General features: G+C 40.7%; 1 protein-coding gene across 4 annotated transcripts in view; it reads left to right on the top strand.

Annotated features, from left to right (window-relative positions):
- esyt2b (extended synaptotagmin-like protein 2b) overlaps nucleotides 1-26,855 on the top strand; it is a 228,004-nt gene that overhangs the window by 145,899 nt on the left and 55,250 nt on the right. For all 4 annotated transcript variants that reach the window (XM_048555387.2, XM_048555396.2, XM_048555406.2 and 1 more), the window contains exon 7: nucleotides 3,106-3,161. In XM_048555387.2, the coding sequence (XP_048411344.1) occupies nucleotides 3,106-3,161 (56 nt within the window). The remainder of the gene's footprint in view (nucleotides 1-3,105; nucleotides 3,162-26,855) is intronic.

Here is a 26,855-nt window from a genome sequence, read left to right on the forward strand (position 1 = left end):
TTATTTGAAATCACAAGTTTTCATAGCGCAGCTCCTTCGTCAGGTGTAGTGAGAGGAGAGCATACAAATAGAGTTTATAGGCAGAGAGATTGCGGGCAAAACTTACGAAGAAGCATAGCACTATTCGTGGCAACATCTGAATTTCCCAAAATTCTGCATAAATATGGAGTCCAGGCACTGCTGACTGTGATTACAAATTCTGCTAATTTTGCTGTCATTGCCACAATAAAATCTAGGTAATTGTCACAGCAAACAACCATGCTTTTTTGTTTGATAGCCCGTAAATCAAACACCTACCTAAAAATTGTTTGCTGACTGCACAAAAGCCTCCAATGAAATTACTTGTTTAATACAAGGCATTATTAGAAAGTTTAATCTGTACTTGCTTTTGCTTATTAATTGGTAAATTGTGTTATTTCTCGTTTATTATATAGTAAAATATATAAATCAATCTAATCTGTGTTTACCATGTTTTATCTGATCTAGTTATAATACCAGTTTTAAGCACAGATTTTAGTGACAATTTCATCCTTGTGATCACAACAGAAATTTATTTGCCATGAAACATGTATAAAATATGTCCAGTTATGCAGCAATAAGGACAATCAGTTTGTTGAAGTGCCCCCTCCTGCAGACTGAGAGTTTTCCTCCGTGATAAAAATTCTTGCTTTGTTGACTGAGGCGGCCCATAAGATTTTAAGTGGTCAAGAGAATTTCTGGTGACTAGTGTTTGTGCCCACAATTTGGAGTATTATTTTAAAACATATTTAATTTAAAATTCATTGACTCCTGACTGCAAATGGTTGAGCCCCCTCAAAAGTGATCTCACCACACATCCACATTGTTGAAAGTTGTAGACAGACAATGTTTTCAAGTCAATTCTTTACCCACTTTTAGAATAATAATATTATTCTACTTCTTTTTCTTATTAATTGTGATAGCTTGGTTAACTGTGTCAGTGAGCTCACTTACTGCTACAGGATTTCATGACAGGATCTGGAGAGCATCAGTTTGCAGAGCTGCTGTAATCCATTTTTTTAATACTGCTGGTTTCAGTTCTTAAATGGCAATTCAAAGACAAATAAAATCTTCTGCATTGCACCCTAAAAGATGTAAAGCAGACTTCTGGTTTCGCATGAGTGGAAAGTAGCTGTTGCAGTTTGGCAGTGCTGATTGTTGAGCATCAGTATTGTAAATTACATGCCAGTGGATTATGGACAGTAAAATCATTACAGAATGAAGCACAGAACTGAAGCAATGCTGTCATTTTATATTAGCTGAAAAATGCTGTGACCATTAGCAGTTTGCTGTTTGGAACTCCTGTGCCCCTTTGTGAACATTTGCCAGCATCATCATTAACACTTCTTTGTTCACTCACTGAAGTATGACTGAAGGAAATGGTAACCTTGAAATGAATTATTGCAAATATGTAAATTTTGGAGTTGGTGACTAACTTAACCAAAGCAAGATTTAAGTGAAGCAACCTTTTCTGTGTATTATCTTTTATGGTGAAATGGTTCGCCTTAAGCCTTTCACAGCTCTTAAGTGATATGCAACAGGAGTGACATGCTGTAACAGTAATTATACCAGTTGTAAAGTTAGATGAGCCAGAGACTCAGTTCATTGCAATTCCTGTACCATAATGTCAGACTTGAACACTGATCTTTATAACACATTTAATAGAAATCCCTCAAGTATGTTATTCCAGCTACTGTTACTGCTGGGCAAGTCAGATCCCAGTCTGAAATCTGGCTAAATACATTTTACTTAGGGAGGTCGTCTCACTGAAACACAAGCATGCAATGCTGCAGATTTGGTTTAAAAGTCAGTTAGAAGTTCATTATAGAAAAGATAAAATAGAATAAACCAAGCTAGTAACATACAACACAATTTGAGAGATTTCAGAACAATAATCCTATTTATTTTAGAATACTTAAACATCCAAAGAACATTTGTTTCTTGATCAGATGTATAGGTTTGATATAATTACATACTTCATTTCCTGGTTTTAAGAGTTTGGAAGCCTCTTCCTTGATTAGTCACACAATTGAGCTTAGGCTTTCTCAGCTTCAAATAACTTATTCATGATTCCAACCAAACTCCTAAGCTGGAATTTTCAAACTAATTCTGTTACACTGATGTAACTATTTTCTAACTTTTCTGAATTAACTCCTTTTCTCCAGGAGGAACTGTCTTTTACAGCTAATTTCAACTAGTACTTCTTGAGAAAGAAGAAACAATTCCTGATCCTTATAAACTGAAAGCATGTTAATACTTAATATTTACTCTGTTAGTTAAATAATCTGCATACAAATTCCTATTATCACCCCATGAACACTCAAAAACTCTTAACAAAACATGGCTCCAGAGATGCTGACAAATTAATCATTAAATCCCCCATACACGCCATCCAAAATGCTATAAAAAGCTATTAGCTCAAAATACACCATATATATAAATCGGATTCAAGTTTGCTAATGTAAAATTTTTTGAAAAATTGCCATCTCTATGATTAAAACATAAAACAGATTTTGAAAATGTAACTAACTTTTCTGAAGTCATTTTGGCGTTATAACTTGTGTATGTTCTCAGTCTGTTTAAATTGCAACTTGTACTTAGTAAGCAGTGTTCCTTGTTTGCTAGTAATTAACTATTTAGTTTATTAAACCTACAGTGATTAGATCATAATAAGTAGTACATGGTGTGGGAGCATGTGTTTATGATAATTTAATCATTCAGATTGGTAATCTCAGATCTGTGAATTTAGTGATTTTATGTAATACAGCTTAAACAGTAACAAGTTTTTAAAACCCATTTTGGGGTTCAGATGATCCTAAATTGTTCAAGGACCGATTTATGAAACACTTAACAAAATTGCTGTTTAATTTTCCTATGGATTCATTACTTTCTCAACTTTTTAAATAAGCGAGGCAAATACCTCTGTTAAAATAATAATGGAAGGAATTGAATGCTTATTGAATTAGGTAGTCATATATTGGCATCAAAGGTGTAATTTAACAATTTACATTTTCAATTAATTTTGCAGCTTTATGGCACTTTTTGAAAGTTGTACACTGAAAATAATTCTTTGTTTTTAATCACCAGTTGCTTGAAATTAATTGGACAGGACTAACAAATCTTCTGGACGTCCCAGGTCTGAAGTAAGTATAATTAATTAAAGAACAACCAGGCTCCTGAGAAGGAAGGTCATTGACAAGAGGCATGTATGTTTGTGCATGGAAACATGCATCTGAACTGAAACACTTTTTTTGTTTAGTCTGTCTTTTAAGATATGATATGTTTGTAACTGGCTTCCTAAAATAATGCCCTTGTTCAGAGGAAAGACACCAACCAGTGCACCATTGAATAATGTGGATTAGAATCATTGACCTTACAGCATTGAAGTTAGATATTCAACCCATTCTGTCATGAGCTCAATTGTCTATTCCCACTCACTGTCTTGCTTTGCATATTACATAGAGCATAGGAATTAGGAATGGGAATAGGCAGTTGAGCGTTTCAAGCCCGCTCCTCCATTTAAAATGTTCATGGCAGACCTTATCCTGGTCTCGACTCCACTTTACTGCCTGTTCCTCACAGCCCTTTTTATCCCATTTTTCTTCGTAGAGCTGGACAGCATGGAAGCAGACTCTTTGGTCCAACCCATCCATGCCAACCAGATATCCTAAATTAATCTAGTCCCATTTGTCAGCATTTGGCCCATGTCCCTCTGAATCCTTCCTATTCATATATCCATCCAGATGCCTTTAAATGTTGTGATAGTACCGGCCTCCAACTCTTCCTCTGGCAATTCCATACACATGCGTACAACCCTCTGCATGAAAAAGATGCCCCTTAAGTCCAAAAAGTATGTATTTATTTCTTGAATTATTTACGATTCTCCCGCCATGGTACTCTGAGTCTGAGAGTTTCACAGATTCGTAGTCTTCTGAGAGAAGTAGTTTCTCCTCATCTCAGTTTTAAACCTATCTTCTCTCACTCTGTCTATGACCTCTTGTTCAAGACTGTCCTGCATGGGGGTACATCTGTTCAGTATCCAACTTATCAATTCCCTTTAGCATTTTATATGCCTCAATCAAATCTCCTCTTCATTCTTCTGAACTCCAGCAAATATAAGCCCAAGCTATTCATCTGTTCCTTTGTAGAACTGCTGTTTCATCCCTGGAAACAACCTTGGTGAACCTCCTGTGAACTGCTTCCAATGCTACCACAAGTAGGGTGATGAAAACTGGGCACAATTACTGAATGTGGCCTCATCAATGCCTTGTGTAATTCTAACAACACTTCAGTACTTCTTTAATCCAGTATCTTGCAATGAATGCCAGGATTCCATTTGTCCTTATTATGTGCTGCACCTACCTACCCACTTTCTACGATTCATGCACAACGACTCCCAGATCTCTTTGCATGAACGCACTTTGAATTTACTTACCATTTAAATAATAATTTGCCGTTTACTTCATCTGCCCACAATTGCTGACCTCGCACTCATCCATATTAAACATTAGCCAGATTCTGGTGCATTCTCCTAGCCTATCAACATCTGTCGGTAAATTCATTATTTCCTCATCACAATTTGTTTTCCCAACTATTGTGTTCTGTTGCACTCTGTCCCTACTTTAGACCATTTTTGTATAGATTGTAGATAGGTGAGGCCTGAGAACTGAACCCTGCAGCACCCCACTAGTTACAGATTGCTATCCAGTGAAGGACCCATTTATCCCAACCCCTTGCTTTTTTTCAGTCAGCCAATCCTCTTTCAAGCCAATATTCTACACTTAACTCCCTGGGCCCCACCCTTTTGGATCAGTTTGTTACGTGCCAACTTGTCAAATGCCTTCTGAAAGTGCAGATACACCACATCCACTGGATCCCCATCATCCACCATGCTGGTTATGTCCTGAAAGAACTCTAACAAGTTTCTCAACCAGCATGTGCCCTTCATGAAGCACTGCTGACACTGGCGAATTGAGCTTTGTTTTTCCAGGTGTTCAGTTATCTCTTCCATTATGTTTCGTCTCTGGCAACTTCGCCACGACAGAGATCAAACTAGCTGCTTTATGGTTTGTCACTTGTTGCCTAACCCCATTTTTGAATAAAGGGCTCACGTTAGCATGTTTCCAATTCACTGGTACCTTTCCAAAATTCCTTGGATTCTGAAATATTGTAAGTAATGCATCTACTATCTGTGCTGTCCCAGTAACTAATCTGCCTTTAGTCCCATCAGTTTACTTAATACCTTCTCCCTTGTTAACAGTAATTTCACCAAATTCCTCTAATTGCAATTTTTTTTGTGAAGAAATTATCTTCCACTTTGAAAACAGAGACAAAGTATCATTTTAATGCCTCTGCCATCTCAGAGTTTCCCATTGTTACCTGCCCATTTTTGTCCTCCAAACAACTAAATTTACTTTCCCTATTCTCTTCCTTTGCATATACTTATTGAAGCTTATTGTGTTATGGATATCTGATGACTTCCTAGCCTACCCCGTTTAATGAGCAGCCTCCCTACTTTACTCAGATGATGGCTAATTCGTTGGTTAGAACAAAATGTGAGAATATGGACGGCACAGTCACACAGTGGTTAGCATTGCTGCCTCATGGCGCCAGGGACCTGAGTTTGATTCTAGCCTTAGACAGCTGCCTGGATGGAGTTTGCATATTCTCCATGTCTATGTGGGTTTGCCCCAGGTGCCCTGGTTTCCTTCCACACTCCAAAGATGTGCAGGATAGGCAGATTGGCAATGCTTTTAGAAAAATAATTGGTAGCATCCAGGGATGTGCGAGTTAGATGGGTTAGCCATAGCTGTGCTGGATCTGGTTTCTGCTGTATGATAGGATTAATTGACATTTTTTAATGAACATTCTTCTTGGTCATAAATATGATTGCCTTTTACGTTCAGTTGGAGGGAGAAGAGAGTGGTTTCAGGGCTTGTATTTGAAACTCAAAAAGGCCATCATATGGGCAGAGCATTGAAAGCAGAGCTAGTTAAAGTAAACTGGCAAATTAGATTAGGTCAACAGAGATAATGCTAGGCAGGATTATTTAATCTTATATTTTAATGAGGAAGAAAAATTCCAGTCCCTCCATACGTAAATAATTGAAAAAGTTAAATATGGTGTGAGACTTGACAAAAAAGCATACAATTGTACAGAGATGAGTCGCATGTCAGAAAATTAGAGGAAAGAATCCCTAAAACATTAATAAGGAGGGAGAAACTGAATAATAAAAACCAGCATATTATCTAAATGGTCAGAGATTACAGACCTCTGAGATACAGAGGAATCTGGGTTTCCTAATTCAAGAATCACACATGTAGCATTCAGATACTGCAATTAATTAGGAAAAAATAATAGAATGCTATTGTATATTGCATGGGGAGTCTAACACAAAAGCAGTGAATGATGTAAAGTGTTAGAAGCAGTTCTGTGATAATTTATGCCTGATACCGGTAATGGGTATGTTGGCTTATGAGGGAAGATTGGACAGAATGGGCTTGAAGTTTCGAAAAGCAAGGGGTGACTTAATTGAATCATTGCTTTGGAAAGGATGTTTGCTGATCTAGGAGAACCTAGAGATTTGGAACTCATCTGAAAAATTCATACTGGCATTGACATGTTAACTCTGTTTCTTTGTCCATAGATGCTGCCCAAGTTTCTCCAGCATTCACAGTGTTTGTTTCCAATTTCCAGCATCCGCAATATCTTCCTTTTTGTTAAAATTGGACAGTATTTTGTAGCTAATGTGCATTAGTTTTCATCATTGGGAATAATGTTCTATCATAATATATTCAAAACAGTAGATAAATGTGCTGAGATTTAAATGTCCAGGTATCTTTTACTTTGTTCAACTGCAGGTCCTTTTATTTTTCAGTGTAACTACCTACTCCAGTCTGTAAATGTGCTTTGAGCTGTAAATGAGACAGCATCTGGTCTTTCGGTTTCATTGGCTGGAGCTGTTGTCAGCTGTTCTAAAAGCTGTTACTATTAGGAATACTTAGTTGAGAACCAGAATAGCCTGAAGTCAGCAGGTGATCTTTTTACACACTGCCTAGTGGAATGATTGATCATTTTAAGAGGATATAATGACATAATCTGCCATTGATATCTTTTCGGTTGGGGTATAAAGGGTTACAGGGAAAAGGCAGGAAAGTGGATGTTAGGCCTTTCAGATCAGTCAGGATCCTACAGAATGGTGGAGCAGACTGGACGCTCTGAATGGTCTACTCCTGTTCCTATTTCTTATTGTCGTCTTCTGAATACATACTATTTGGTTAAATAACATAATATTCATTTAAGGGATTAAGTATTTTTTTCTGCAGGAATGCCTTTTTTTGCAGAATCGAATACCAGTTTATGGGTTAGGGTTTTATAGATTGTCACAGGTTTTATTTTATATAATACTTTCATTTTCCATAAATTTTCTGGGATACTGTATGACTCTCAAGGAGTGTACATAATGGATACTGTGTGAATGATTGTGGAGGGCGCATGGACTTAAGGTGACATGGGGTTCTGAGGATGCATGGAAGAGGTGTGGGGTGAGTGGACGGTTGAGTGGTGAAGTTTAAGAAGCTTTTCACTGAAATTGAGAGCTCAGCTGCTGATATTTGAGAACCAAGCGGGCCACTGTTGCCTCTTTTTTTTTCCTTTTGCACAGGGCTGTGAGGTTGAAGGTGGGAAAGCGATTCATTAGGAGTTCGTGCATTTTTTGGAAGATGTGAAAGTGTCTGAATCATGTTCTGTATGCCCTTAATGAGGTCTTCGCCTGTTGGGTACATTTTCCTTGTGATGTAGCATGTTTTAGTATCTGCTAGTTTTTGAGGCCAGCACCATCCAAAGTGAGCTCTCAGGTTTGTATATAAAACCCCTGTCAACAAGTCATTATCTCTAACCTTCAGTTAGTATTCTTTCTTTTTCATTTACTTAATCATAAAGTGTCATGACACACACCTTTGCCAAAATGACTCTTTATGTCTAGTTAGACAAGTGTGTTAGGCAGACTGAAAAGGTTTCACATTCAAAGCTGCAAGATTTGGAAAACCATTTTGGTTAAAATAATATCTTGTATGGGGGAAGTGAGAAATTAAATTATTTGTTATGAATCATTGCAGGACAATTTGGATTTTCCTCCTTGCCCTGGAGCTACAGGTGCTACCGTCTGTTAGAAATCTTCTTCGCAGCTCAGTTGCTGTTTCTGAACAACTGCATTATTCTCTGAAGCAAGCAGCAAGATTATATAGAAATTTCAAGCCCTCTTGAGCCCCATGACTTTGAATTCTTCGGTCTCCTGGTAGTTGTTTTGAAAGAGGTGCTGTCCATCTACCCCTGTAATTAAAGGGACATGTGGACAATGTTTGGCAGCTGACCTGCCCTTTGACCTCAATTAATGACCACTGAAGGACCCTAGCTCACCCTTATCATAATACTGACTTTATGTTCACATTTATGGAGACCCATGCCAATTTGGAAACCCTTCTTAAAGATGTGTAGGTTAGGTGGATTAGAACATAGAACATAGAAAAGTACAGCACAGTACAGGCCCATCGGCCCACGATGTTGTGCCGTGGAATAATCCTAATCCAAAAATAAAATAACCTAACCTACATTCCCCTCAATTCACTGCTGTCCATGTGCATGTCCAGCAGTCGCTTAAACGTCACTAATGACTCTGCTTCCACGACTACCACTGGTAAACTATTCCATGCGCTCACAACTCTCTGGTTGAAGAACCTCCCTCTGACATCTCCTCTATACCTTTCTCTTAACACCTTAAAACTATGACCTCTAGTGGCAGTCAATCCTGCCCTGGGGAAAAGTCTCTGGCTATCGACTGTATCCATGCCTCTCATTACCTTGTACACCACGATCAGGTCATCTCTCTTCCGACTTCTCTCCAGACAGAAAAGTCCGAGCTCAGTCAACCTCTCCTCGTAAGACAAGATAATAAAATGTGAGGCTGAATGAACACAGCAGGCCCAGCAGCATCTCAGGAGCACAAAAGCTGACGTTTCGGGCCTAGACCCTTCATCAGAGAGGGGGATGGGGTGAGGGTTCTGGAATAAATAGGGAGAGAGGGGGAGGCGGGCCGAAGATGGAGAGAAAAGAAGATAGGTGGAGAGGAGAGTATAGGTGGGGAGGTAGGGAGGGGATAAGTCAGTCCAGGGGAGACGGACAGGTCAAGGAGGTGGGATGAGGTTAGTAGGTAGGACATGGAGGTGCGGCTTGGGGTGGGAGGAAGGGATGGGTGAGAGGAAGAACAGGTTAGGGAGGCAGAGACAGGCTGGACTGGTTTTGGGATGCAGTGGGTGGAGGGGAAGAGCCTGGCTGGTTGTGTGGTGCAGTGGGGGGAGAGGAGGAACTGGGTTGGTTTTGGGATGCGGTGGGGGAAGGGGAGATTTTGAAGCTGGTGAAGTCCACATTGATACCATTGGGCTGCAGGGTTCCCAAGCGGAATATGAGTTGCTGTTCCTGCAACCTTCGGGTGGCATCTTTGTGGCACTGCAGGAGGCCCATGATGGACATGTCATCTAAAGAATGGGAGGGGGAGTGGAAATGGTTTGCGACTGGGAGGTGCAGTTGTTTATTGCGAACCGAGCGGAGGTGTTCTGCAAAGCGGTCCCCAAGCCTCCGCTTGGTTTCCCCAATGTAGAGGAAGCCACGCCGGGTACAATGGATACAGTATACCACATTGGCAGATGTGCAGGTGAACCTCTGCTTAATATGGAAAGTCATCTTGGGGCCTGGGATAGGGATGAGAGAGGAGGTGTGGGGGCAAGTGTAGCATTTCCTGCGGTTGCAGGGGAAGGTGCCTGGTGTGGTGGGGTTGGGGGGCAGTGTGGAGCGAACAAGGGAGTCCGTAAGACAAGCCCTCCTTTGCACCCTCTCCAAAGCCTCCACATCTTTCCTATAACAGGGTGACCAGAACTGGACACAATATTCCAAGTGTGGTCTCACCAGGGTTTTGTAGAGCTGCAGCATAAACCAAATTGCCCGTAGTGTCTGGGGATGTGCCGGTTAGGTAAATTAGCTGCGGGAAATGTGGGATTGCAGAGATAGGTTAGGGGGTTGGTCTGGGTGGGATGGTTCTTGGAGGGTCATTGTGGACTTGATGGACAAAATGGCCTTGTTCCACACTGTAGGGATTCATTAATTCAACAGTTATGATCTCTTCAGGAACTGCCAGAGTGGATGATGATTTGGAGCGCTACCATGTACCTGAGCAATTTGTGTCAGATTCTGTTCTGGAAATGTATGTCTCATCGAGTTTCTTCACTAGAACAGGATGTAACCAAATGAGGTACTCTAACTTCCACCCTGGACGGTGTCTATTGATTTAATACATAAAAGGGATCAAAACCTGGGATCTTGCCTTGTAATGTTTCTTAGCCTGCCTTGTCTGTTTGATAGTACAAAGATTGAACTGAGCTGTGAAGACCTCAAAACCTTGATTATAGTTTTGATCTCCGTTTTGTCAGACTCAGCCAGATTAGAAATAGGTCCTGAATATTCCTTGATGGAATGAGAAATCTGTAATTCACAGAGCTGCAGATGGAAATGATAAATCCAGGCAAATCATGCAATGTTATAAAGTATAATAATAATAAAGTATAAAATAGTACAATATATGTGGCAGGCAGATATGAGATCTGAGGGGATGTGATGATGTAGTGGTAATGTCACTGGACTAGTAATTCAGAACCCCAATCTAATGGGGTGGCACTGTGGCTGAGTGGTTAGCACTGCAGCCTCACAGCGCCAGGGACCTGGGTTCGACTCCAGCCTCGGGTAACTGTCTGTGCAGAGTCTGCACATTCTCCCCGTGTCTGCGTGTGTTTCCTCCGGTTGCTCTGGTTTCCTCCCGCAGTCCAAAGATGTGCAGGCTAGGTGGATCGGCCATGCTAAATTGTCCATAGTGTTCAGGGGTGTGTGGGTTATAGGGGGATGGGTCTGGGTGGGATGTTGCAAGGGGCGGCATGGACTGGTTGGGCCGAAGGGCCTGTTTCCACACTGTAGAGAATCCAATCTTGTTCAGAGAACGTGGTTTTGAAACTTTTTTTTTACTGTGGGGCCACAGAAGATAGTGAACTTCAAGTCCAATTTTTTTAAAAAAGTCCAGAATTTAAAAAGTTAGTCTAATAGTGATCACACAACCATTGTTGACTGCTGTAAAAACCCATCTGGTTCACTAATTTTATTTAGGGTGGGAAGTCTGCCTTCCTTTCCTGGTCTGACCTACATTTGACTCTAGACCCACAGTAACATGGTTGACACTGGAATACCCTCTGATGGACTAGGAATGGACAATAAATTTTGGCCTAGCCAGAGGTGTCTACATTCCACAAACAAATTAAAAAAGAAACAATATAGTGTGCAAGTGAGGCTAAATCAAAAATCTATCCAGTAAATCTAACAGTTTCCTCCAGCTTTGATTTGAAATAATACTGTTGGCTGCCCTCCGTTATTGGACACTGTCCAATTGTTTCTCTTAAATTACAGCACTTAAGGAAGTTGTTTGGTATCCCCATTACAATCCGTTTACAGCACTGAAGGAGACAGTTCTGTCTGTTTGACCATGATGATTTCCACGACCTTTTATAGCCATTCTGCTAGCTGTGCATTCTTCTGGCATTTTGTACAAGCCTGATTCCCTTTACCCATGATTGCTAGTCTTCAATTTCCTCTTTAAAGAGAAATTCTCCTGAAAACCTACCATTGACCAAACTTTTGTTAACCTGTTCCAGGATCTCTTGATATATGCCTCAAAGATACATTTCATTTGATATAATCCTTTTGAAACAGTTTGGGGGATTTTACCATGCTAACAAGTGCTGCATAAATGTTGTTGATGACATTTTGCCCAAGCAAGTCAAACCTACAGCAAAAAAATTCGTATAGCTCTTTCTAATGTAGTAAAATGTTTTGCAGCAGTATTGTCAAACGAGTGATATTAGCAACATAACGCATTATTGGGGCCAATGACTGAAAGTTTGTAAATTTTTATTGTGTCTTAAAGGAAGAACACGTATCTCATGACTGAAAGAATGAAAGAAATGCAAGTTGCTTTTGGCCTGATTTCTTAATAATGCTCAGTCTGTTTTCTTTATTAATAAACCAGTCATGCTGTTTGTTTATCCCAGTTGTTGCCCCTCCTCAGAGAAGCCATTCAGTAGGTTGGGCCCAGAGCTGTGTAAGTTTCTCCTTAAATATTCCTGATTGGCTCTGTCTTTTCCTCCTTTTGTAATGCTTCTTAAAATCCCACCATATTGATCATCTGTCCCATCATATTCTGGGACAGATGATCGATGAGGGTAGGGAAATGGATGCTGTCTACATGGACTTCAGAAAGGCCTTTGACAAGGTCCCTCGTGGCGGGCATGGGGTCAGAGGTGAGCTTGCAAGATGAATAAAAAACTGGCTCAGTCATTGAAGACAGAGGGTGGCAATGGAAGGGTATGTTTCTGAATGGAGGGCTGTGACTAGTGGTGTTCATCAGGGATCAGCTTTGGGACCTTTTCTGTTTGTAATATATATATATTATTTGGAGGAGAATGTAACTGGTATGGGGGGGCATTAGCTATGATGAGAAGTTGGAGAAACTTGGTTTGTTCTCACTGGAACAACAGAGATTGAACAGCGACCTGAGAGTTCTACAAGATTGTGAAGGGCATGGTCAGGCTGGACAGTCAGAAGCTTTTTCCCAGGGTGGAAGAGTCAGTTATCAGGGGACATGGGTTTAAGGTGTGAGGGGCAAGGTTTAAAAGTGATGTACGAGCAACTTTTTTTATACGGAGTGTGGTGGGTGCCTGGAACTCGCTGCTGGGGAGGCTAGTGGAAGCAGATATTATAGTGACTTTTAAAGGACGTCTTGATATATATACATGAACAGGATGGGAATAGAGGGATACGGTCCCAGGAAGGGTAGGGGGTTTTAGTTGTGACAGGTAGCATGTCGGTGCAGGCTTGGAGGGCTGAAGGGCCCGTTTCTGCACGTAATTTTCTTTGTTCTTTGTTTCTTTCTGCTGCTCCACTTAATTTGCTGTTAATTCTGCTATTTAGATGTTGAATCTTTTGGCGAAGCTTCAGTAGTTATTTCCAAAACTCTTGTTTTATAATTTTAAGATTGATTCCAGGCCACACAGCATTCTACCAACAGTTAGATAAAAATAACTGGTTTTGATATCAAAACCAGTGTAAAATAAAGTGCCAAATTGTGGTAATGCATTCAAAAGGACCCGATTGAAGGCTTAGTGAGAGTGATATTTGAGTCTATTCTTTTTCTTCTGGAATTTACCAGCTGAACTGACTGGTCAAATCAACCTTGAGTATTACACTAATCTTGCAATATTTTGCACTGCAATATCACTCAGCTGAATGAAATAGTTTATACAATAAAATGCTTTGCAAGGGAGGATGTCATTTTTTTTAATTTAAAGTTTATTTGAATTGAAATAAGAGGATAGATGCCTTTAGATAATTGACAAATTCCACATTTATAGCCTTTTGAATGTTACAATTTCAGACCAATCCTTTTTCAAACAAAAATGCAGTAATTCCAGTTTTTCCATTTGTACATAGCACAAGCATGTAAGTAAGCAGTATTATCAGTGTTATTGTAGCCACGCCCTCAATTCGCTTGCACACTGATCTTCTTTATTAATATAGATTTTTGAGTGACAAACTGGAATAAGTACAGAATAAAAACAGTGGGAAAACAAAGCGATTTAGACTTCCATGTACGTAAATTGTTAAAAGGTACTGCACAGGGTGGGGATGTAGTGATTATAATGGTCTATCAATCACCTTCAACCTTTTAAATTCAGGAGAATACAAGTTAATGCAACACAGGTGGATAAAGTGGTTAAGAAGGCATATAGTCGTCTTGTCTTTATTGGCTGAGACATTGAGTTTAATTGCAGGGAAGTTATACTGGAGCTGTAGAAAATATTGGTCAGGCTGCAATAATTTAGCTGTGTGCAGTTCTGGAATCCATTCATAGGAGGGATTTTATTATATTTAACTGTTGTAAAGGCTAGATCACCATAGAGAAGAAAGTCATTTTTGTCTGATTTTGGCCTTCATGTGACTAAATGACAGCAATTAGACTGACTCTTATCTGTATCTGCAATGCCAGATCAGCCAGTTGAACTAAATTCCAATGCTTGTTCAAGAGGATGCCTAACCACTGCCTTATTGAATAATTAAATGCCAGCCTCCTAACAATGGCCATGTCGCCAAAATAAGAAAGGACACAAAAACTAATCCAACAGAGCTAATGGATTATTTACCTTTTTACCTCAAGGTGAATGGAATTTAAAAATAATCGTGATACTTCACATCCACAAGCCCTGGGCAGACCCCATCTGAAATACTTTGTTCACTTTGGAGAGCAGAACATAAGGAAAGATGCATATACTTGAAATGGTCACAGTGCAAATTCACCAGAAGGATACATAAAGAATAGGATCATGTGTAGTTATTTGGCCCTTCATGCTTGCTCTGTCATCCATGATCATAGCTGATCATGCAACTCTGCATCAAGTTTCCCCACTTTCTCTTCATACCCTTTGCTCCTGGCAGTCCTAAGAACTACATCTAACTTCTTCTGGAAAGCATACAGTGTTTTGAAATCAGTCACATTCTGTGGCAAAGAATTCCACAGGCTCACCACTATCTGGGTGAGGAGATTTCTCCTCCTACTAAAACAAACAGTTATATTGTGATGAAATGCTTGATTAACTTTTCGCAAAGTGTCAGAGGCTGAGGAGCGACCTGATAAAAGTATAAAAAGTTTTCGAGAAGATTTTTAGCTCAGGTGTGTATGGCGGGGTGATATACGGTACAGTCGGTTGAGCCACATTGGCAGCAACCCAGAACTATGCACAGCGGCCCAGGATCACCTATAATGGAGTCTTCAAAGGGAATGGATACCCAAAAAGCCATTACCTCTGTGGCAGACCACACCAGGAAGACACAGCACAACCAGACTCACTAATCATGCTGCCGTTTAACAAGGACATGTTAAAGATGACCACAAGACTACTCAGACCTGTAGGTATCAGGATAGCCCACAAATCAACAACCACCCTCCAACAGCTACTGACGAACATAATGGATCTCATACCCAAAACCAGCAAAACGGGTGTAATATACAAATCCCATGCAAGGACTGAGCAACACTACATAGGCCAAACCGGAAGAAAACTGACACTAAGGATACATGAACATCAACTGGCCACCAAAAGACTCAGCCAGTTCTCACTTGGCTCACTATACATGAACAGAGTGGGACACAAATTCAATTGGGACAACACACCCATAATCACACAAGCCAAACAGACATGCCAGGGAATTTCTGGAGGCCTGGTATTCTAACTGGAACTCCATCAAACACATTGAATTTGACCCTGTGTGTAAATGACTGAGAAACCGAACTGGAAGTGATATCAAAGACCCAAATAAACTGAGGCATATAAATAACAACTGGTACAGAATTACTAACGCTTCACCAGAGGCACATCGATATTACCTAGCAGGGTGACAAAACATTTACAGCCAAACCCACTGGCTCAGCGAACATGTCTACGACCTCCGAAGTATAAAAATTTGAGAGGTACAGATAGGGTGGATAGTTGGACTCTTTTTCCAGGGTGGTAGTGTCAAATACAAAAGGGGGAGGGATTAAGTTTAAGGTGAGAGATGGCTAGTTTATAAGAGGTGTGCGAGGCACTTTTTTTTCAAATAGAAGGTGCTACATGCCTAGAACATGCTGCCAGAGGAGGTGGTACTAACAGATATGACTGCACTGTCTAACAGTATTTAGACTCATGAATAGACAGGAAATAAAGGAATGTGAAACACATGCAAGTAGATGGAATTAGGTCAGAATGGCATCATGGGTCGGCACAGACACAGTGTTGTACAGCATGGAAACAGACCCTTTTTGGCCTAACTCATTTGTGCCCATCATGCTGCTTAGCTAAACTACTCACATATGCCCGCATTTGGCCCATGTCATTCTAATCCATTCCTATCCATGTGCCTGTCTAAATGTCTTTTAAATATTGTTGTTGTACTCAACTCCAGCATTTCCTCTGGAAGCTCATTCCACATAAACACCATCCTGTAAGACCATAAGACACAGGAGCAGAAATTAGGCCATTCGGCCCATTGAGTCTGCTCCCCCATTCAGCCATGGCTGACAAGTTCCTCAACCCCATTCTCCTGCTTTCTTCCTGTAACCCTTGATAATCAAGAAACTATCTATCTCAGTCTTAAATGTAGTCAATGACCTGGCCTACACAGCCTTCTGTGGCAGTGAATTCAATAGATTCATCATTGTCTGGCTGTAGAAGTTTCTCCTTATCTCTGTTCTAAAAGGTCTTTCCTTTACTCTAAGGCCGTGCCCTTGGGTCCTAACCTTTCCTACCGATGGAAACATCTTCCCAACATACATTTTGTCCAGGCCATTCAGTATTCTGAAACTTTCAGTCAGAGCACCCTCATCCCTCTAAAACTCCAATGAGTATAGTTCCTGAAACCTCAAACGTTCCTCCTATGTTAAGGTTTCCATTCCTGGGACCGTTCTCGTAAACCTCCTCTGAACCCACTCCAGGGCCAGTACATCTTTCCTGAGATATGGGGCCCAAAATTGCACACAGTACTCCAAATGTAGCCTGACCAGAGCCTTTTAAAGCTTCAGTAGTACATCCCTGCTTTTATATTCAAGTCCTCTCAGTAAATGCTGACATTGCGTTTGCCTTTCTGACTTCTGACTCAACCTGCAAGTTTACCTTGAGAGAATCCTGGAGTAGAACTCCCAAGTCTCTTTGCACTTCATTCTCTATGTGAAAAAGTTGCCTCTCAGGTACCTTTTTAAATCTTTTACCTCTCAACTTAAACCTATGCCCTCTAATTTTCAACTCCCCTATGCTGGGGGAAATAACCTTGGTTCTTCACCTCATCTTTGTCCCTCATGATTTTATAACATCATTCCTCAGCCTTCCCCACTCGAGGGGGTAAAAAGCCCCAGCCTGCCCAGCCCCTCCATATAACTCAAGCCCTCCAGTCTTGGTGACATCCTTGTAAAATCTTTTCTGCATCCATTCCAGTTTATTAACAACCTTCCTATAGCAGGTCGACCAGAATTGTACTCAGTGCTCCAAAAGTGGCCTCACTATTGTTTTGTACAGCTGCAGCATGATGTCCCAGATCCCATACTCAGTGCTCTGATGAAGGCAAGCATGCCAAGTGCCTTCTTTACCATCCTGTCTATCGGTGACATCACTTTTGAGGAACTGTGGACCCGCATCCCTAGGTCTGTCTGTTTACCAGTATTCCCAGGACCCTGCCATTAAATGTGTAGGACTTGCCCTGATTTGTATTATCAAAATGCAACACCTTGCGTCTCCTAAACTGCCATCTGCCATTCCATGGCCCACTGGCCCTGTTGATCAAGATCTCCCTGTACTGTCCAATAGCCTTCTTCACTGTCTACTGTAATATCAATTTTGGTGTCATCCACAAAGTTACTAATTATGCCTGCTATATTCTCATCCAAATGGTTTATATAAATGATGAACAGCAGTGGACTCAGAACCTGTCCTTGTGGCACACTACTGGTCACGGACCTCCAGTCCGAACAACAACCCTTTATCACCACCCTCTGTCTTCACCCATCAAGCCATTATCTGTTCCAAGGAAACTGAGATTCTTAAGATTAAGATGTTATCCTGTGAGAAAGAATTGAACAAGTTGGGCTGTATTCATTGGAATTAATAAGACTGAGAGGTGATCTTATTAATAAATAGAGGATGCTGAGGGGACTTCACAGAGTGGGTATTGAAAGGATATCTCCCCTTGTGGGTGAGACAAGAATTGGGTGACACAGTTTTAAAATAAGACAGTATCTCTTTTTAAGGCTGAGATGGGGCAAATATTTTTCAGGATCATGAATCTGCGCAACGCTCCTGCAGAGAGCAGTAGAGGCAGAGTCACCGAATGTTTTGAAGGCTTGATGGTTAGGTTTTGATGATAAACAGGGGAGTCAAGAGTAGGCTGAAAAATAAAGTTCAGGCCACTATCCGATTATCTGTGGTGTTATTGAAGAGTGGAGCAGGCTCAAGCATCCAAATGGCTACTCCGTCTTAATTCCTATGTTTGTGATAGGTCTTTTATTTTGATTAGCCTGTAGTTATGTGATGCTTGTAATGTGATTAATATTTCAAATAGCCAAGAAAATATTTAGAATACGAGATATATAATACAGTCAGTGCACTTAAAGTATTATATAATAAAAAGCATTTTGAGATGTTGTGGTGTTAACTGATATCTTGCTCTTGAACTTAGAGGCTTAGGGACTGATTGAGAAGGCAAGGAGAGCTTAGGGTGACTTAGACAAATTGATTGTATGGCATATGCAGCATCATGTGGAAATATACACTTTGGTGTGAAAACCATAGAGGCAGGGTAATATTTAAATGATGTTTATTAACAAATGTTGATGTACAAAGAAATCTGGCTGTTCTTGTACACCAGTCAACGAAAGTGAATGAGCAGGTCCAACATGCAATTAGAAAGGCAAATGGTACGTTGGCTTTCATTGCAAGACAATTTGAGTTCATAGCAAGGATTCAAGTTCAGTGCAGTTATACAGAGCCTTGATGAGACCTGGAGTACTGTAAGCGCTTTAGTGTCTCCACCTAAGCAAGGAGAGACTTGCTGTAGAGGGACTGTAGTGAAGGTACATTAGGCTAATACAGGAAGGCAGGGCTATCATATGAGGACAGATTAGTTCAACTGAGTCTGTTTAAAAATTTGTTAACGAAAGAGTTTAAAAGAATGAGAGGGAATCCGATTGAAACTTAAAATTCTGACATAGCTGGGCAGACAGAGGGAGGATATTCCCCCTGGTTGGGGAGTCTAAAACCAAAGTTATAGTCTCAAGATAAAGAGGCTGTTTTAGTACTGAAATCAGGAAACATTTCTTTCTTCAGAAGGTGTTTGGAATGTGGAATTCGCTATTACAGAAAGCTGTGGAGGCAAGGTCACTGAGTATATTCAATAAAGAGATTGGAATTTTTTTGATATAAAAGGCATCAAGGACGTAGAACATTACAGCACAGTACAGGCCCTTCGGCCCTCGATGTTGTGTCGACCTGTCATACCGATCTGAAGCCCATCTAACCTACACTATTCTATGTACGTCCATATGCTTATCCAATGATGACTTAAATGTACCTAAAGTTGGCGAATCTATTACCGTTGCAGGCAAAGCTTTCCATTCCCTTACTATCTGAGTAAAGAAACTACCTCTGACATCTGTCCTATATCTTTCACCCCTCAATTTAAAGCTATGCCCCCTCGTGCTCGCTATCACCATCCTAGGAAAAAGGCTCTCCCTATCCACCCTATCTGACCCTCTGATTATTTTATATGTTTCAATTAAGTCACTTCTCAACCACCTTATCTGTAATGAAAACAGCCTCAAGTCCCTCAGCCTTTCCTCGCAAGATCTTCCCTCCATACCAGGCAACATCCTAGTAAATTTCCTCTGCACTCTTTTCAAAGATTCCACATCCTTCTTATAATGCGGTGACCAGAACTGTACACAATACTCCAGGTACGGCCGCACCAGAGTTTTGTACAGCTGCAGCATAACCTCTTGGTTCCGGAATTCGATCCCTCTATTAATCAAAGCTAAAACACTGTATGCCTTCATAACAGCCCTGTCAACCTGGGTGGCAACTTTCAAGGAACTGTGTACATGGACACCGAGATCTCTCTGCTCATCTACACTGCTAAGAATCTTACCATTAGCCCTGTACTTTGCCTTCCGGTTACTCCTACCAAAGTGCATCACCTCACACTTGTCCGTATTAAACTCCATTTGCCACCTGTCAGCCCAGCTCTGCAGCTTATCTATGTCTCTCTGCAACCTACAGCATTCTTCGTCATTATCCACAACTCCACCGACCTTAGTGTCGTCTGCAAATTTACTAACTCATCCTTCTACGCCCTCATCCAGGTCTTTTATAAAAATGACAAACAGCAGTGGACCCAACACCAACCCTTGCGGTACACCATGAGTAACTGATCTCCAGGATGAACATTTCCCATCAACTACCACCCTCTGTCTTCTTTCAGCAAGCCAATTTCCGATCCAAACTGCTATATCTCCCACAATTCCATTCCTCCACATTTTGTACAATAGCCTATTGTGGGGAACCTTATCGAACGCCTTGCTGAAATCCATATACACCACATCAAGCGGTTTACTCTCATCTACCTGTTTGGTCACCTTCTCAAGAACTCAATAAGGTTTGTGAGGCACGACCTTCCCTTCACAAAACCGTGCTGACTGTCCCTAATCAATTTATTCTTTTCTAGATGATTAAAAATCCTGTCCCTTATAACCTTTTCCAGCACTTTACCAACAACTGAGGTAAGGCTCACTGGTCTATAATTACCAGGGTTGTCTCTACTCCCCTTCTTGAACAGGGGAACCACATTTGCTATCCTCCAGTCGTCTGGCACTATTCCTGTAGACAATGACAAGTTAAAGATCAATGCCAAAGGCTCGGCAATCTCCTCCCTGGCTTCCCAGAGGATCCTAGGATAAATCCCATCCGGCCCAGGGGACTTATCTATCTTCACCCTCTGTAGGATTTCTAATACCTCTTTATTGTGAACCTCAATCCTACCTGGTTGAGATACCTGTACACAGTATTCTCCTCGACAACATTGTCGTTTTCTAGAGTGAATACTGTTGAAAAATATTCATTTAGCGCTTCCCCTATCTCCTCTGGCTCCACACACAACTTACCACTACTATCCTTGATTGGGCCTAATCTTCCTTTCGTCATTCTTTCTTTTATTCCTTAAATACCTATAGAAAGCCTTAGGGCTTACCCTGATCATATCCACCAACAACTTCTCATGTCTACTCCTGGCTCTTCTGAGCTCTCTCTTTAGGTCTTTCCTGGCTACCTCGTAGCCCTCAAGCCTTCACATCTCATCCTAACATAAGCCGCCTTCTTCCTCTTGACCAGAGATTCCACCTCCTTCGTAAACCACAGCTCCCACGCTCTGCAGCTTCCTCCCTGCCTGATAGGTACATACTTATCTAGGATACTTTTCCTTGAATAAGCTCCACATTTCTAATGTGCCCATCCCCTGCAGTTTCCTTCCCCATCCTATGCTTCCTAAATCTTGCCTAATCTCATCATAATTGTATGGAGATAAGGCATTCAGGTAGAGGATCAGCCATAACCATAATGAATGAAGGAGCAAACTCAAAGGGCCCAGTTGCCTCATCCTCCTCCTCCATTCTGTGTTTCCTAGGTTCAATAAGAAATAAGATGGACAAAGCACAAGCTTATGTCTGTTTCCGCAGTTAGTTTTCATGGAATGGTTGCGAGCCAGTTATCAGATGATATACTTTGAAGGATGCCACCCTCGTCAAGCTTAACTGATTAGGAGGAACTCCTATTCTCTCTACCTACCATAGATATAGTGGAAGCACTTACAGATTGGGATGGAACCTATTTCCCATGTAATAAATAAGCAAGGGTCTAAAGGAAGAGAAGCAATGAATGCAATAACCATCACTAGAGAAAAATTGCTTGGGAAATGAATGGAGCTAACGACTAATACGTCATCTGAACCTGTTGGGATGCATCTTAATCGATTTAAAAGAAGTATGTACAGAGATAGTAGATGCACTGGTAATAATCTTCCAAGAATCTTTCAATTTTGAACAGCCTCAAAGGACAGAAAAACTGTCAGTGTAACATCTTTATTTAAAACGAAGGGAGATAGAAGAAATAGGTAGCTTATAAGCCAGTTAGCTTAACATTTGTTATTGGGAAAATGTTAGAGTCTATTATATAAAGGATGAGGCAGCAGAGCATTTTGAAATACGGAGTATGATCTAGTAGAATCAGCATGGCATCATTAAGGGAAAATTGAACCTGACAAATGCACTAGGAATTTTTTGAGGAGGTACAAGCTGGATAGAAAAAGGGGAAGCAGTTGAATATAATGTATTTGAACTTTTTAGAAGGCGCTTGATAAGGTACCACGTTAGGCTTAGCTTGTTGCTGCTAGCCCTTCTCATCAAAGGCTTGTATTCACCTAGGCTCGCTCTTCGATCTAACCAGCAGCCTTGCAATATGTCCAGAGTAAAACGCAGCAATGTCTCCCTGTCTCATTTGCCTAAGCTCCCACACTCTGCCTAACTCCCAGCAATAGCACGCTCTTGCTGTTTGCACTCTTGCCACATCATTAAATATATTGGATACTGAGCTGGACAGAATTTTAACTGATATGGGAATTGAGGATTATGGGGAAAAGGCAGAAAATTGGAGTTGAGGATTACCAGATCAGCCATGATGTCATTGAATGGTGGAGCAGACTTGATGGGGTGATGGTCTATGTCTGCATCCACATTTTATGGTTTTATGGTGATGAACGTGCCTTCAATGGATGTCAGATCTTAGAGTGGGATTCAAACCCAGAGTTTGTTGTTCAGAGGCAGGGTGGCTACCCAGTTGTTGCATAAAATGAACTGTCTCACAGAATAAATAAAAGAATTATCAAATTCATTCCATTGAACCCTTTATCCAAAAGTGGATCAAGAATCTTGGAGCAGCCATAATCTTTCACTTATTGAGCTCAACTTTGTGACTAATTTAGTACAGTTTCTACAGCCTTCATGCAAATCTTTCTGCTGATTTATGTTCTGTTAATATTGTTTATTTGTTGTACTGTGACAGTTTGTTCATTGTTTTGAAGCTTTGTTTTAAATTGCAGAATCCTGAACATTACACTGGCTACCAAATTGAGAATGACATGAGTTGTGATGGCATATTTAGTACTGCTACATTCTTTTGATTTGCTCCTTATTATTAGAGATCAGGGCAAAGCTGTTCCTAAAATATCAATTGCGATAAACTTGATCTTTCCTCTTTTTGCTTAGAGCTATAATTTAGCTTTCTGAATAACTTGATCCTCGAAGCAAATTTCTGCGAAGTAATGGCAGGTCAAATTATTTTGGATGACTGGTTAGTCGCACTCTTGCTGGTCTCAAAGAACTAGTTTGAGTAGTGTTTGCTTCATAAAAGCATACAATTCCACCTACTAACCTCATCCCACCTCCTTGACCTGTCCGTCTTCCCTGGATTGACCTATCCCCTCCCTACCTCCCCACCTATACTCTCTCCACCTATCTTCTTTTCTCTCCATCTTCGGTCCGCCTCCCCCTCTCTCCTTATTTATTCCAGAACCCTCACCCCATCCCCCTCTCTGATGAAGGGTCTAGGCCCGAAACGTCAGCTTTTGTGCTCCTGAGATGCTGCTTGGCCTGCTGTGTTCATCCAGCCTCACATTTTATTATCTTGGATTCTCCAGCATCTGCAGTTCCGATTATCTCGAATTCCATTTCTGTATTCTGTTAGAAGTTATCCATTGTGATGCTCAGCATGAATCAGAGTAAATTTAAGAGTATGACATTTCAGTACCAGCAATCCTACATTATTACTGAAATTGACAAAAAAAGTAAAATTCACAGGGGCTCCATATAGGTTTCTGGTACACTCGCCGGCTGTTTTAATTCTGTGACTGTGCAAGCTTATGTTCAGGGATCAGTTGAAGGAGTTCCAGTTGGCTGGTACATTAGGTTCTTTGTTTCAATGGTAAAATGTTTATCTAGTGTCTGATGTGGTAATGAATCTCATCGTAATGAGAAACAAAATGTTCAGTCACTGGTGCTGTCTACTTAGAAGTATCATTTCAGAATTTGGTAAATAGGTAAATGTAGTGTGACAAGTGTCAGTGTGGGTGGGCCTGGTGGAGCATGATTCTGGAACATCTTTCTCAACTTGTCTGCAGCCTTTGACATAGGTACTGGAGGAAGATAATATGATCAACTATCTGCTGCTATCCAGCTGGGTGGGGACCACTGGTTCCGTTCTCAGCTATCTAATTATTGTCAGTCATTTACTTGCAATGGCTTCTGTTCCTGCTCCATCACTCTTATTGCCAATATTCCCCCCAGGATCCATTGTTGATCCTTTCAGAGTTCTATTCAGATACTGCCCCTGAACAAGATCCGTTTGAAGATGCCTCATTAGTTTTCACATGCTCTCAGTTCATTACTGAGCATTCACAGTAGTGTCAGGCTTGATTTGTTTGCTGAGGCCCTGGAGTGGATCTTGGGCTTGCAGTTGTCAAACTTGGAGGCACAATGTTACTAATTTGAATCGTGGCTGACATTATCTGTCATCAGCACTGGATGAGCAAAAGTTCTCAAACAACTAAGTAGCAAAATGACTAAAGCCATCCTTTTCAGTCTCCTTTCCAACTTGCACCCCCTAGCTAAACAGTTCATTTCACTCTCCAACAACAATGTGAAAGTAAGCCAGCATGTTTGATAAGGTTTGCAACTTAATGCCAAATTTGATCCTGAGATGAACACCTTGTATTTATAGTCACAAAACTATAAGACTATATTTTCATCTCCATATCATAACTCAACTTGTTTCATCTGCTGTGCAGACTGTGATTGAGATGCTTGTTACTTCAGGCCTTGATAGTTCAGTATACTTCTGGTTTGCTAGGCCCTTCAAACTCTTAACTATCCAAAAGTCCTTGTGTTTTAATTTGCACCAGTTCCTGTTCCCACCATTATGCTTGCTGACCAAGCATTGTCCTTCAGCCGCCACCCCGTTTTTATTCTGTCCCATGATATGTAACTTACAGATTTTTGGACTTGCAACTTGAAGTAGAAGAAGTCTGCTTTGAGCTTGTTTATTTTTAATCAGTTTGTTTCGACATATTCTGACATGTCTGGGGTAAGTGAGACTTAAAACTGGACCTTTAAGAACACATGTTCTAATTGTTATGTTATCAGAGGCTTAGGTCATCTGGAGTTTAATAGCTGTTTGATCACAAGAACCTGATGTAAACTAGCCAGTTGAAGTTGGAGTGTGAAATAGAAATGTCAGGCAAGCTTAATACAGGAGATGCTGGAAATCCGAAATGAATCACAGAATTGTTGTAGTGTGGATGGGAATTGTTTGGCCCATTATGTCTTCACTAATTGCCAGAGCATTTTGACTTGGTGCCACTCTCCTGCCTTTACCCCATAATCGTGCACTTATTTTCCTTTTTAAATAATTTACTAACATCCTTTTGAATTTCTGAATTGAACCTCCTCCAACCTGCTTCCATGTAGTCCATTCCATATCCTAACTATCCATCATATGAAAAATAATTTTCTTTACCTCACATTTGCTTTTTTTTGTCAAAATACTTTGTTTTCTGGTTCTCGATTCTCTTGTGAGGAATAGTTGCTTCCCATCTACTGTATACAGATCCCTCAAGACTTTGAGAAACAGAGATGAGATTAGTGTGGCCACTGAAAGACCCGAGCCCTTGCTGCCCCCCACCCACACCATGATTCTCCTCGTGAGAACATAGAATAGTACAGTACAGCACAGTATAGGCCTTTGGTCCTCAATATTGTGCCTACCTATTATCCTACTCCAAGAACAAACTATCCTGCATTCCCTACATTTTACTATCACCCATGTGCCTAGCCAAGAGTCGCTGAAATGTCCCTAATGTGTCTGGCTTCACTGTCACTGCTGGCAGCGCGTTCCATGCACCTTCCACTCTCTGTGTAAAGAACCTACCTCTGACATCTCCCCTACACCTTCCTCCAATCACCTCCACTATTATGTACTTTTTAAATACATATTAAATAGGGCTGTTACCTCCTTTAAGAAACAAACCATTAAAACAGTGCTTCTGTGAAACTGCATGAATGAATGTGTAAGAACTGTCAAAACCAGCAATCGTAAATGAAATCTCACAACCCAGCTGTGGGACATTTGTTTAATATCTCCTATATTTGTATTTCGCACATGTATAATCTCTCACTTATTTAGATCATAGAGGTCTAGTATTTTTACTAACGTTACTCACTTTAAAGACAAAGGGCTAACACCTCTTAATTATGCAAGCTCAGACCAGACAGAAATTCTAATCCTATCAGGAGTAACAGCCAAGATTTAGCAAGTGTTTAAACATCCCCTGTTTCCCCAGGACAGATGCCACACAAACCTGTATACAATGGATACAACTATTTAACACCATAATGCTCAAATCTTAATATATGTAAAAAATGTACTTTGGATTCCATCACCACCTCTAATTGTGCGAGTGCAGATGCTCAATAAAGAGGCTAATTTCATCACTCATCAATCTCGGTCATTATTCAACACTATCTCGCACAAAAAATACTTCGTTTCTCACTGTCTGGGCGTTCATAGTTGCAGTCTAGGCCTCCATTGACTTTGTCCTGCTTGTGGTAGCTGTTGGCCCCTAATTTGGTGGCAGCTTCCGACCAGAAAAATTCACTATCTAGGCACCAGAAAGGACAAAAAGTTTGTAATTTCCTGATCAATGCTTGATTCAGGACTCTTTCTTGAAGGTAGGGCTGGTGGTGTTGGTCGACCTTAAAGGTTCCTGTTGTGTATTTAGTGCAGTAAGTATTAATTTTCTGGGCAGTGTTCCGGATTGATTGAATTATTGTTACCACATATTGGAAAATACAGTGATAAGTGTTGTTTTGCATGCTATACAGGCAAATCACTCCATGCAAATTGCATCAGTGTAGCAGAATAGAGTGCAGAATACAGAACGATGACTTTTAGTAGTTTGGAATTTGTAATTTCTTATGGTAATATTATAAATTCCAAGTGTGTTCTGTATGGAGTATTACATGTATTTCATATCTGGTTGGAAGGTTTAATATGATTTCTATTTTCCCC

Source organism: Stegostoma tigrinum, chromosome 2, assembly GCF_030684315.1.
Source record: "Stegostoma tigrinum isolate sSteTig4 chromosome 2, sSteTig4.hap1, whole genome shotgun sequence".
Lineage (NCBI taxonomy): Eukaryota > Metazoa > Chordata > Chondrichthyes > Orectolobiformes > Stegostomatidae > Stegostoma > Stegostoma tigrinum.